General features: G+C 34.1%; 1 protein-coding gene across 4 annotated transcripts in view; it reads left to right on the top strand.

Moving 5' to 3' along the window:
- Nucleotides 1–14,127, top strand: part of LOC148234289 (DNA-binding protein D-ETS-3-like) — a 128,300-nt gene extending 114,173 nt beyond the window's left edge. For 3 of the 4 annotated variants that reach the window (XM_088187763.1, XM_088187761.1, XM_088187762.1), the window contains exons 6-9: nt 5,017–5,064; nt 11,448–11,637; nt 13,483–13,691; nt 13,878–14,127. In XM_088187763.1, coding sequence (XP_088043889.1) covers nt 5,017–5,064; nt 11,448–11,637; nt 13,483–13,691; nt 13,878–14,005 — 575 coding nt within the window. In that variant the 3' untranslated portion in view covers nt 14,006–14,127. The remainder of the gene's footprint in view (nt 1–5,016; nt 5,065–11,447; nt 11,638–13,482; nt 13,692–13,877) is intronic. The other variant, XM_088187764.1, reaches the window with a different exon arrangement.

Here is a 14,127-nt window from a genome sequence, read left to right on the forward strand (position 1 = left end):
TGGGCTTCCGTTAACCGTCTGCCCTTTAGTGTCGGAAAGTGCCATACTGTGTCATTTTCTCGATCCCGTTCGCCATCAGCTTATTTCTACCATCTCGGTGGTAACATTTTGACTAGAGAAACTTCCATTAAAGATCTCGGAATCACTTTCGAGAGCAAATGGAGGTTCTCTCTACACATACACGACGTCTGTGATAAATCTTCCAAGATGCTCGGCTTTGTTATGAGGAATGCCTTTCACTTTGACGATCCGTCAGTTATTCGCATCCTCTATGACACCTTAGTTCGTAGCATTCTTGAATCGGGATCTATAATTTGGAATCCCCGAATAGCCAAATATTCCCTTTTAGTAGAAAAAATTCAAAAAAGGTATTTAAGATACCTTTACAAAAGGACATTTGGTTATTATCCGTTCTTATATCCCAGCGCCTTTCTTTTAGGAGCGTTGGGATATGATTCGCTGAATTCTCGCAGAAAGCTGTATGCCGCTAAGCATTTTTTCAAACTACTAAAAGGTGCTGTCGACAATCCAGCTTTTCTCGAAGAATTCCCGTTTTGAGTTCCGGAACATTTTCGAGAATCACGATCGAGACCTCTTTTGATGGAAGATAGGGCTAGGACATCCGCACTTGCCGACTCGCTTATAGCTGTGGCCATACGGCTCCTTAATACGCTGGCATTGAAAATTGATTTATTTAATGTTAGCTACGAGGATCTGATCCGGTTTATATCTTTTAATTTTAATATTTTATAATTTTTTTTTGTTATGTTTAAGTATTGTTATATTTATTTATATATATACGTTTTTTTATGTTTTATAAATTTATAATTTGCTTTCGACCATCGTGGCGCATTGGGGTAACCTGTTAGGCCACGATGGTCTTAATTTAATCGAAAAAAAAAAATAAAATAAAATAAATACTCTGCCATTTTTATATAATTTTTACAGACTTATTCTATTTTACTTATGATCGTTTTCAACCGTCTTTGACTATATGCAAAAATTCCCAGAAGATCAAGTACAACCTTGCCTCATTTCTTCTTGTATTTCGATACCATTTTTGTTACCAGTGTAAATTTAGAGATCCTTGTCGTCTATTTCTGTATATCTTAAATGTTGGACTTTTTCAATATACGTTATTATTTCAGCAAGTTGCATCAAAATGTGCCCAAGAAATAGCTTCTCTTGTTCCAAAACTCTTGCTGAAACCTATATGTGTATTGCAATTCCGTTGGTTAATTTTCTGATATTATTTATAAATTTAAGCTATTAAAAATACTAATTTAATACTCAACGCGTTGATGCAATTTGTTTTCACTCTCAAACATATTTTTTATTAGTATAATATATCTGATGACTTACTGTTTTTCAATTTATTCAGTTATTTAGATTTTTATTTGAAAATTTAGACTTTATTTTCCTGTGTCTTATTGTACAAAGAAAGGGTATTCAGACGCCATCGACAAAATCAAATTTTCTCTGTTGCACCTTGCTTTGATTCATGTTTACACGTTCGAGTCACCCCTTTTTTCGCCGTTTAACCATGTTAGAAACCGCCTTTTTCAGGGTGCGCTACCCCTCGAAAACAGGCAGACAACGAAATAGCTACCGCCGCTAGGGGGAGGTTGGTCAAATTGAAAATGTAATCGGTTTTGCTATTCTGGCAAATCGTACAAATATCTTCGACGATTGAACAACTAATTCGATCTAGGATTCTATTATTTTTTCATCTTACTGCATTGCCTAAATAAACTGGATGCATCCGAGAAAGACGATAATCGACTCCAAAATGGGCTACACTGAACAACGTTTGATTAGATAATAACGTTAAGTCTTTTTCCCCATTCCAATTTTACTTTACAAAAACAATGTAAATAAAAACCTTTTCGGATTATCGAAAAATAAAAATAGCCCTAAGCTGTTTTGCATTCTGCTGATTCCTAACCGTAATTTTCTTTTTATTGGTGTGGGTTCTTAGATTACCATGGCAAGAATAAAGCCGCCTTCCGAGAAATCATGCATATTTTCAAACATCTGCCACGAACACCTTCGGAAAGGTTTCTTATCTGAGTGTCTTCTTTTATTACTTAAGCAAAAATAAAATGTGTGCGAGTTTTAAAAATTTGTAAACAATATTTTGTCGTTCCCAGACTCCCAATAAAACCTTCTAAGAAGTATGCATATTAGGCATGAACATGGTTTTATAATACTTATGCAGCGTTATAAAAAGGACAGTGGTTGTAAACTTTTTTTTAAATATTTGTACAAATTTAATTTTTTATAATATAAAATGCTTTATGCTCGAGAAATCAGAAATTTTTTCGTGAATTTCGATATTACATTTTTTTGAGAAGAAGCACTCGGTGGTGTTAGGCGGTAAAATGTTGATCTTAATGAACTCTTTCGTCCTTAAGATTTGTAAAATGAGCTGGAGCATTATCTAAACCAGTGCTCTTCAACCTTTTTACATCCGCGGCCCGGCGAAAATAGGAAAAATATTTCGCGGATCGGCGTCAACCCAAAATAAAAATCAATGTTAGATAGAGTTTTGCACTACACTCTCTGGAAGTTGGCCAAGGTTGGCCAAGGACGGAGAATATAGTGGGTTACTTCGGTCGAGTTTGGTTCTGCCCGCTCTAAAATCTCTCGGAAGTTGTCCGAGGTTACCAATAACAGGAAGTAAAGTGGGGGTAATTCAGTTGACTTGGCCAGCTTCGAGCGCTTCCGAACATTGTCGGCAAAAGGACCGAAGTTGGACCTGCTCTATCGAGCGCGAGCGGTGAGATACTTCCCCTTTCGCTCTCTCGCGTGTTAAGTGACGAGAGTGAGAGAGGTAATGATATGGGGTTTCGCAAACTGAGATAGAACGAGTAACTCATTTCAATTTCAGTATGCGCGTAGGCGTCATCGAGTGCTGCATCGTGGTCACGTGGTAAAGTTATAATACCACATGTTTATCGGGGACTTCAACAGACTCTTACTGACATCTTTGAATATTTTAGAGCACCAAAAGGGATTAATTATATGTTTGATAGTATATTCTTCTAACAGATATCGTTATTATATTTTTTTTATATAAAATTAAATAATTAAAAAATAATTAGTGGTGCTTGATTTTGTTAAAAAAATAGTTTCAAATATCCTTATGTATTTTCTTAGATTGGTTTTAATAAATGTCACACCATAACGAATTCTTATTTAGAATCAATGGCGACAAATTCTAGGATAGTCACAGACGTGTTGTTCGTATTCTGAAGTATTATTCAAAATACCTTATGACATTTTGCAAAAGCCGACACAGATTTTGCGTAAATTGAATATTTACGACCGAAAAGTTTTCACTGATATTGTATTGGTGAGTGCCCACACAAACTTTTATAATTATCAGTAGCGTAATTTTAATAATATGATAATTTAAAAATTGCGATTATTTGGCACATTTTTCGATCGCGCGCAAATCGACAGAAGCCGCCGTCCGGACGGCATATGAAATTTGCGACAGTGTGGTCGCTTACTCGACGTCGTAGGTCTTGGCCGACTTCAGTTGTAACTTCGGTTCGGACATTCGGTTTCTGGCGATTCCCCGAATCGGGTGAAAGTTTATACGGAACCGCAATAATTTCTTGCGGACCTGTGCCGGTCCGCGGACCACCAGGCTGAAGAACCCTGAATTCTAAGCTATCAAGAATTTGCATGGCAAATTAGTCCATAATGTATATCTTCTATGCAAGACTCATCGGCTCAGTTGTTGAAAAAGTGACTCATTACTTACTCCTCATATTGCAAGACGTAGCTTAAACTGATAAAAAAAAATGCATGTAATACGAAACACTCATAAACCAAGTTACTCGCAATCCTTGGTTCCATTGCTTCTGAGTCAAATTTATTATAATGGAAAGAACAGGATATAATCATACATATGCATACATCACTACAAAAACAAATTTATGACACGATTTTTCAGAAACGAAACAATACAGTTAAATTCCCTATGAAGTTTTACATATGAATCAATTAATCAACAACCTTATTGCATCCTTAAATAATAAACACCAGCTACCCAGCTTCGCCCAAGGGTAATTTAGAACGAGATATGAGACGTTGATAAAATACATATTATTATATAAGTAGAGATCGAGTACGAGCTACCAACATCTTTAATCTCCTTAATATTCAGTTATTACTAAACAGTGTCCTTAATTTTTTTACACTTTCGCCAATGTTCGCTGTACTCTTAACGACCCTCTTGGGCTTTTACCATTTTTATTTGAAAATCCATTCTTGCTAAAAGCATTTTCCAACATTTGCAACACTGTACTTTATTCCTTTTTTAAAACAAAATTGAATGCAAGTACAGTTTACATTTTGCTCATAATTCGACTTTTTTCGTTGCTGCTACTATTATAAACGCGTCAATCTATTTTTTATAGCAAAAAATATAATTTTTAAGACCTTGGGAATCGCTCAAATTGCAATTAATATTTATTTTTTATGACCATCGTTAAGTCATAGAAACTGCTCACGTCCCATAAAACTTCAAAGTGTTCACCCTTTTCATTTCGGTCGCATTCATTAAAGCCCTTCTCTCAATGTGTCGCATAACAGCAAAAAATTCATTCTGAGATTTTTTGCGCTCGGACAAACTGTTCGCTGTTCTCTTGCGTTTTCTGCCAATGCTCGACGTTTGGACGAAACGCTCACCCCGACTCCCTACCCCGCGGGTACTTTTAGCCCCACCGAGCAACGCGACAATGGGAACGCATGAAACAATTCCATACGTGGGTATTTATTGTATTATATTTTATGTATTTCAATAGGCTACAAACTCGTAAATGTCGTATACGCTTTCGTGTGTAATACATATTCATGCGCGCATAACAATAAGTCCGAACACACACAAAACGTGCATATTATATTTATTTTATTATGAAATTGAAAAAGGTGATTGTACCCATGTGGTTTTAAACCCTGCGAATCAGCTGATTTATATTGTAATGAATAATGTCCTTTTTTCAGATCCATATCAGATGTTCGGCCCGACCAGCAGTCGATTAGCAAGCTCTGGTAAGATAAATTTATTATTTTTTTAATTATTGTTTTGAAATAGTATCAACATATTGCAGAATGAACTTGTATTTATATAAGCAGCAGCTATTTTAATATTATCTTTGGATAATTACGACCTTAATAAAATGCTGTCATATATTAGATGTATCGAACTATGTTGATTCAAGTACATAGTTCGACAAACCAGTCAACCACAGCAATAGTATATCATTGAAACCGCAGCTGTACGTTCTTGTAGAAGCAGCTTGATGGACCCCAAATAGTGTATGATATATTATACTAAGAATTATTATTCACGCAGCTAATTTAACATGATGCGATCTTGACTTATGATAAATTCAATTAGGCATTATGTTATCTCGATATTTTTACTTCTCAATTTTCTTTTTAAAATTTTGATATATAAAATAATATACATATGTAATATATTGTATATGATTGTGAGTAGGGATTCCAATCCCGGGCCAAAATTTTGATCCCGGGATTTCGGTATTGCAATTAGTCGATCCCGGGATCCCGGGACCAGTCCCGGGATAATTTTCATGTTATTTTATCGATAAAAATAATTTAAAATGAATAATACAATATATTTTTACATCTGTTTTTTATAACGTACAATGTATAAAGTACGTCTAATTTTAGTCTTGGACTTAAAATAGAAAATAATATAATAAAAATAAAAAAGGGAAGGTCTTATATATTTATTTGAGAAGAAAAAAATGAACTTTTGACAATGTATGTACATACCTATGTACATTCATAGACACAATTAATTGAAAACATTATTTTGAATAAAACTCACGAAGTAACATCAAAGCATCAAGTGTTTTATCATTTATCCTTGATCTGATTTTGGTTCCTAAGCAGCCTGCTGCTGAAAAAGCACGTTCAGACTCACAGCCTCAAAGATTCACAGATGACACGTGCAACTTGCGCAAGTTTGTACACGAAATATAACGATGTTGTCAATAATAATTCGATTGTGCTTGATATATCAACCAATCGAAAAATTCGGGATTATGTTTTATAATCCCGGGACTTATCGGGTATTGAAAATCGTTCGGGATCCCGGGATCCCGGGATTCGGGATCCCGGGATTGGAATCCCTAATTGTGAGAACCAGAACAAATCGATCTACTTCGATTGATTACAGAGCCTCGAACTACGAGGGATATTTGAGCTCTCGTATTTATAACCAAATCGTAGATAAAATTGTCAAAAACAGCTGTCACTATTTTATATTTTTTATATTTATATTTTTAACAAGACACTATTTAAATGCGCCGACAGGAAAAATTTATCGCGTAACTCTGTGGAAACCCCCATACATTTTAGCAATATGCCGATTTCCCTGCAGGGCGGTTTCTTCTTACCCGATTTTTAATCTAGATCTTAGATTACTAAAGCAAAAGTTGTTTTTTGCCATTCAAATACTTCTGAACTATTTTAAAAAATTCTATAAAAGCATGCATAATTTCAAGCATCTGGCACGGACCCATAATTTTTAATGCAACGGTTGTAGGAATATTTTAAATGTTGTAAAACGTTTAAAAATATTCCTACAAATTCGGTTTTGAACACATAATAATACCATTAACAATAACTCGATCAATCAATATGGTTTGCAGCATACATATGAATTGTGATTTCGATAATAAAATATTTAACAAATCATTTAATGACACTTTCCTTACAAGATGTAAAAAAACTTTCTTTTAAAAATCACTGCAACTACAACAAAATGTTATACCAACAACATGGTTTCCGTAAATCTCGATCCACTGTCACTAATCTAATGGTTTTGTCTAACTATGTTTCAAAATCATTGGACTCTGGTGTACAAGTGGACGTCATATACACAGACTTTGAAAAAGCATTTGATAAAGTTAACCATGCTTTACTTGTAAAAAAGTTATCTAATTTTGGGTTTTCTGAAGATCTCATAAATCTATTCTCAAATTACTTGACCAATAGATATCAATTCGTCAAGTATAATAACTCTTTTTCAGAACGATATAAGACCCCTACTGGAGTACCTCAAGGATCCAATTTGGGTCCATTGTTGTTTTTATTGTTCATTAATGACATAGAAACAGCAATAGAGCATTCAGATTTTTTATTATATGCAGATGACTTGAAAATTTACAAGAAAATGCATTCGATTTCTGATTCCCTCGACCTACAGGAGGATCTCAACTCTATATGGAAATGGGCTTGCTATAACCAATTGCCTTTCAGTGTAAAGAAATGTCACACAATTTCATTTTCAAGGTCGTTAACGCCGGCAAAATATTCATACCATCTAGGCGGATATTTTCTGGAAAGGTTTTCTTCAACTAAGGATTTAGGAGTGACTTTCGAAGAACGTTGGAAATTTAGCCAGCACATTGCAGAGACTCATAGCAAATCCTTAAAAATGCTCGGTTTTATCTTGAGAAATGCGCGTTACTTCAGGAATACTTTAGTATTGCGCACTCTTTATGATACTCTAGTCCGCAGCATACTAGAAACTAGCTCCATCATTTGGATCCCAGGCGTAATGAATCAATGTAATGAATTGAAGCTGGAAAAAGTACAACGTAAATTTCTTCGATATTTATACTTGAAGGAATACGGGTATTATCCGTTCTTGTTTCCCAGTGCTTTTATTTTGGGAGCCCTGGGATACGTTTCTTTGTCGACTCGCAGAAGTGTTTATGTAATTAAACACTTCTGGAAATTGCTCAAGGGCATCGTAGACAATCCTTCAGTGCTCGAGCAGCTTCAAATGTGGGCTCCTGAAGGTGGATATAGTTCTCGGTCGCGTCCACTATTCTTGCCTGTTAAGTGTAGAACTGGAGCACTTGCCAACTCTTCTCTGGCCAAGGCCATTTAGCTGCTCAATTCTGTCCATAGTAATATTGACATTTTCTCTTGCACTTATGGAGTTTTGGTTCAATTCGTATGGGATAATGCACACCTGTTGAGGTGATTTGTGTCTGTTGTTTTGTCTTGTTTATATTTGTATGTATTATGATGTATTAGTACTTTTGACTATCGTGACGCATTAGGTTTGCCTGTCAGGTCACGGTGGTTATAATTTTAATAAATAAATAAATAAATAAATACCGATAATATTTAAATTCAATAAAAAATATTAAATTGAGCAACATTTTATTTATAGTGTGCACTAAAATGATTAATTTGTACAATAAAATATTAAAAAATAAGCAATAAATAAATATATTTTCGTTAAATAAAAAATAATACATAAATAATTTATTGAAGAATTAAAAAATCTAACCATGCTAAGCATTAACCGATGGATAACGAGCGAGCAAGACTCTAACGATCATAAATCACTAACGGTAAATAATAACAATAGACTTAAAAGTCGTTAAATTTGTGTACTACCGTCTCCCGAGTATGCCGTGTTTATTTTTTGCAAAAACTCGAATTTTAATTTTTTTATGAAACGGCAAATGTTTGAGGATGCCGAAATGAAATGTGTCATAAAACTTACGTTGTGAAACAGTTCTTTCGGACTGCCAAATAGAGATTTCCTGTCCCTTTTCGATACACCACTCTCACTATTTATTTAATTTCTTAATGGTTTTGCGAAATCTTGAAAAATCTCATTGCATCCCTTTGCAAATTAGAGATATATATTTCATATGAATAAATCAAATATTATATTGAAATTAAAATGACCGAGTACCCGATAAAAATAACAGAATATTCGGTTCTTTTAAAAACGTGCGGATACCTGGTTCCGATTTTATCTGGGTCGGAAGCCCTAGACTGCATTTGAAAAAACTATAAAATATCCACGCTGACCATATTTGATTTCTAAAGTTTATTTATCTAGGATATCTTATTAATACAAATAATAATGTCAGCGACGAGACTGACACGATTTTAACTCTGACTCTGAAATTTTGACTCTGGTAAGAGTATATAGTTATGAGATAGATCAGACTCTCAGCAACTGTTGGCTTTCGAGCTAAGGATCCTGACGAAGATATACAATTATTCTTGCACATATTTCACAAATATTTATATGATGTAATATAAATTGCATTAAACCCCCTAAACCCAACCGAAATAATTTTACTACGTTTCGATATTTAGCTCTAATAAATTATACCATTTAATTTTTCAATATATTATTATATATTAAAAATGTAATATTTGCTATTAATTATATGAATTTTTCGATGTATCACATATTATTTTTTCATATAAAATTTGACAAGTTATGCGCGCGTATGTGTGTGCATGTATAACGTTACATTTCGGAAGTCAATCTCGCCCCATTCACAGTGCGGCGCGTGCCGGTCGCCCCTTATAATCACACAACATCATTTATGACTAATGCATAAGCGTTACTTGTTCACTTTTTTACACTTCCACCCACACGTGACCTATACGCGTACATACACACGCGATTTCGTCATAGAATCATAGTAGATATTGACTCCTTAAACTTTAGAGAAATTCAAGGAAATCGTAATATTTTATAACTTCATATAAATACTGCATCAATTTACATGAACATATTACACTATTTGCATTAACTTATGTCTTTTTGCTTTTTGCCTCAATACCGGTATTCCAATCCCTAGTCACAATTTTACGAGCTGAGCATTTGAAACAGAGATAATCAAAATTTTGGATCTTCAGACAAATATTATAATGTAATATTTATGTTCCATTATAGTGTAACATACATGACCAATGGATATATCACAACTCTACTTTTTACACCAAAAACAATAACATATTAATCTTAATATGAACACTATGCTTGCTTTTTCTGTATCAAAGCATCAATATCTGGTTTATTAAAATATGTGTCAATTTTAAAAATGCTCGTCTAATGCCCGCACTTCACTCTCTGGAAGTTGTCCGAGGTCGCCGACTTCCGAGTAGCGGCCACTCTGCCACAAATTTCATATGCCATCCAGACGGCGGCCGTGAATGACGTCCGCACGGTGGCTGCTGTCACGTACAGCTGGCATATTTGCGCGCGATTGAAAAATGTGCCAAATAATCGCAATTTTTAAATTGTCATATTATTAAAATTACGCTACTGATAATTATAAAAGTTTGTGTAAGCACTCACCAAAACAATATCAGTGAAAACTTTTCAGTCATAAATATTCAATTAGCACAAAATCTTTGTCTGCTTTTGCAAAATGCCATAAGGCATAAACATGATACTTCAGAATACGAACACTACATATGTGACTATCCTAGAATTTGTCACCATCATTCTAAATAAGAATTCGTTACGGTGTGACATTTATATAAACCGATCTAGGAAAATACATAAAGATATTCGGAACGATTTTTTTTACCAAAATCAAGTACCACTAATTATTTAATTTTATATGAAAAAAATATAATAAAAATATATGTTAGAAGAATATACTATCAAAAATATAATTAATCCCTTTTGATGCCCTAAAATATTCAAATATGTCAGTAAGAAACTCTTCCCGATAAGCATGTGGTATTATAACTTGACCACGTGACCACGATGCAGCGCTCGTCATGCATGTTAACCATAGGACGCCTACGCGCATACTAAAATTGAAGCGAACTACTCGTTCTATCTCAGTTTGCGAAACACCATATCATTATTTCTCTCACTCTCACGCGAGAGAGCGAAAGGAAAAGTATCTCACCGCTCGCGCTCGAAAGAGCAGCTCTTACTTTGGTCCCTTTGACTCCGGTCCTTTTGCCGACAATGTTCGGAAGCGAAGTTGGTCAAGTCGACTGAATTACCCCCACTTTACCTTCCGTTCTCAATAACCTCGGATAACTTCCGAGAGATTTTAGAGCGGGCAGAACCAAACTCAACCGAAATAGCCCACTACATTCTCCGTCCTTGGCCAACCTTGACTAACTTCCAGAGAGTGTAGTGCAGGCATAAGATTTTAGTTTGAATTATCACCTCACTAAAATAAAGTACATTTGTGAAATGAACAATTTCAAAATCTTGATTAACATTTTGACAGCTTAATACTAGAATAACAATAACACACATCACCGAGCTTGCTATTTGAAATATGATATTATAATAAATAATAGAAAGGTTTTTTAATTAACTGAACAAGCAAAATATGTGATACAAATACTAATAGTATTTTGACACCTCTTCAAACGGTTCATTTGCTCGCCACCGATTATAACACAACCCTTCGTACCGTCGATTACCTTTGACTCAGCAACAAACGAACCAAAGGGCGGCTTTATTACGAATGACACACGCGTTTAATAGGGCAAATAAGCTCTCTCTCTCTCTTCCACCCCAAATGTGGTATAAATTATCCTGTCATCATTTTGTGTGATTGTTCTCCCAGGACTATGTTTATATTGAGTTGTTTTCATTCCAGGATCGGGTCAAATCCAACTGTGGCAGTTCCTGCTAGAGCTGTTGAGTGATTCCAGTAACGCCGGATGCATCACATGGGAGGGAACCAACGGAGAGTTTAAGCTGACTGACCCCGACGAGGTGGCCAGGAGGTGGGGCGAAAGGAAGTCGAAGCCTAACATGAACTATGACAAGCTCAGCAGGGCACTTAGGTTAGAACATGATTTTTTAAATGCACGTGCTGGAATGAATGAAAATAAGGTGATTGTTGCACATTTTAAATATAAAGTGATTTTAATAACGATATGTTTGATATGTATAACTACAAACATCTTCGTTTTCTTTATCACTGAGAGTCTTAATCCATATCCAATCCTATTCGCCAAATCTTGCATTTATATTGCGTTTCAACCATATTCTTTTCCAATAATAAGTATAATAAAATTTGTTAGACTTTTATATAAAATATATTTTTAAATTAACTTCACACCGATTTCGTATGTATCTTAATTTTTAGATATCGTCAATCATATTTAAAAAGCACCTTTGCTTTGACATAATACATTATTATTGTATTAAAATATTATTTGTATACTATATTATAATATTTACGATACTTTCTGAATAAAAATTGAGGATTTTCTTATTATTTTAATAGCAAGTAGCTATGATTTATACTTATTTTGCTATCAGTAATTCTGATTTTCGTCACAGATATTCAATAACTTTATATATATTTTAAACTTATATCAAGTTTTTAATTTATAAAATTTACTATAACATAACAATATACACAATTTTAGCAATTAATTCTATAGCTCTATAATACGTACATCGATTTTTTTTTCTTACATAATAATAATATATAAAAAAAACTATAAACAGAATAAATACATACTTATTAATATTTTATCAAAGCAAAAGTATTGATAAATAACAGATTCATTGAAAAACTTGAAATTAAATACATTGATATCAATATGTTGCACTTCGGTCATCCTGATTTATCTTTTGACATATAGCTCATTTGACCCAATATTATATATGAATGACAATTGATCCTTTTCATGAAGTTATATACATCAACTTATGTTTCTAATCCTAATAAATTGTTTTTTTTCAGTCCTTACAATAATATTATAGATGTTAAATAGTCAAATATGAAACATATCGTAAATAATATATCACATATGAAATGCATTGCGATTTATGAATGTTTATTCCAAACTTATTATAAATATTTTCATAGCAGCGTTTTTATTTATCAAATGTATATACATATAATATATACTTATTGTTATAAAATTGAATACATCTGTACATAAAGATGAACTAAATATTACTTTTTATAATCAGTTTAATTTATTGCAATCTAAAATTAACTTGCTTGGTTCATCTTTTAACGGACATATATTTGTTAGTTGTAATAAGTTTAAAATACATAGCGCTCTAAATAATGCATACTTACTGTCGTTTATAATTACTGTGAAGGTAATTGAGTGTTTCTCAAATAATTAAAATGTGTTAATAATTCATTATTAAATAGTTAAAATCAAAAACGTTAAAGTACAAAAAAATATATATATAATAATATCAAAATAGTATTTTGTAACATCGTCTATATAAGTAGTTTATGGAAATTCCCTTCAAGACATTTTTTTTAAATTTGTATAGTTTCTATATTGTCGTATTATTTGACAGTTTTCTTTAACCTTTTAAAGAGAAATATTTTACGGACTAGCTTTAGTCAGAAATAAAAACCATTGTCGATAGAATTTTATTTATTAAATCTAATGGGACAAAATTACTTTTTGTTAGTGCGTCATCTGCTGCTTCTTTGAAAGCAAATTTGATATACTTATTGGTATTGGTATTTTCACACAAATAAGATTTTTCGGTACATTAACTTTTTGGCTTTGACGCAAATTGACATTGGCAAGACACATTTGAGAAGCACTGAAAATCCCTCTCATTTTTGAGTAGCGCTCACCACGAGTGCCCTCCACCGACGGCGATGACTAAACGGTGTGTTGTGTGTTTCATGGCGACCACCACAGGTACTACTACGACAAGAACATAATGACCAAGGTACACGGCAAGAGGTACGCGTACAAGTTCGACTTCCAGGGCCTAGCTGCAGCGACGCAGCCCACACCCAGCGATCCCACGTGCAAATACCCCAACGACCTCTTCATGAGCTCCTACCATCACAGCGCCAGGCTGTCATCCTTCATGGCACCCCACGCCGCCATGCCAACGTCTTCAGGTTAACACATTTCTTATTCAAACACCCATTGCAAAGCGTTTAAGAACATCGCCGAGCGATTCTCCACTCGAAATTCGTCGCCTAAATTATTTCAAAGTGCTTATTTTATAGCGGAACTGCGTTTTTATACCATTTCGCACTATGTATTAACAAGATTGTTTTAATTAACGGAGTTTAACCTTACAGCTTCAATATTTCCTGGAGCTGCTTCCTGGAGTAACTGGGGGGGAGGCAGCGGAAATCTGTATTCGCCGCATTCGATGGGGCCGCCCCACGTGACTTCTCACCTGGGATCGTATCCTCACTACGCATGACCTAGCATCTAAGATGTTAGCAGATGAAGAGGATGCGATGAGGTTAATTTGCAAGAAGCGTAGTTGGGAGCTATAGATGATGGACATTTGATTGTTGAAATTATAAATTCGATCATTTTATA

Source organism: Plectrocnemia conspersa, unplaced genomic scaffold (genome assembly GCF_051122295.1).
Source record: "Plectrocnemia conspersa isolate PC_06_02 unplaced genomic scaffold, ASM5112229v1 ptg000006l, whole genome shotgun sequence".
NCBI lineage: Eukaryota > Metazoa > Arthropoda > Insecta > Trichoptera > Polycentropodidae > Plectrocnemia > Plectrocnemia conspersa.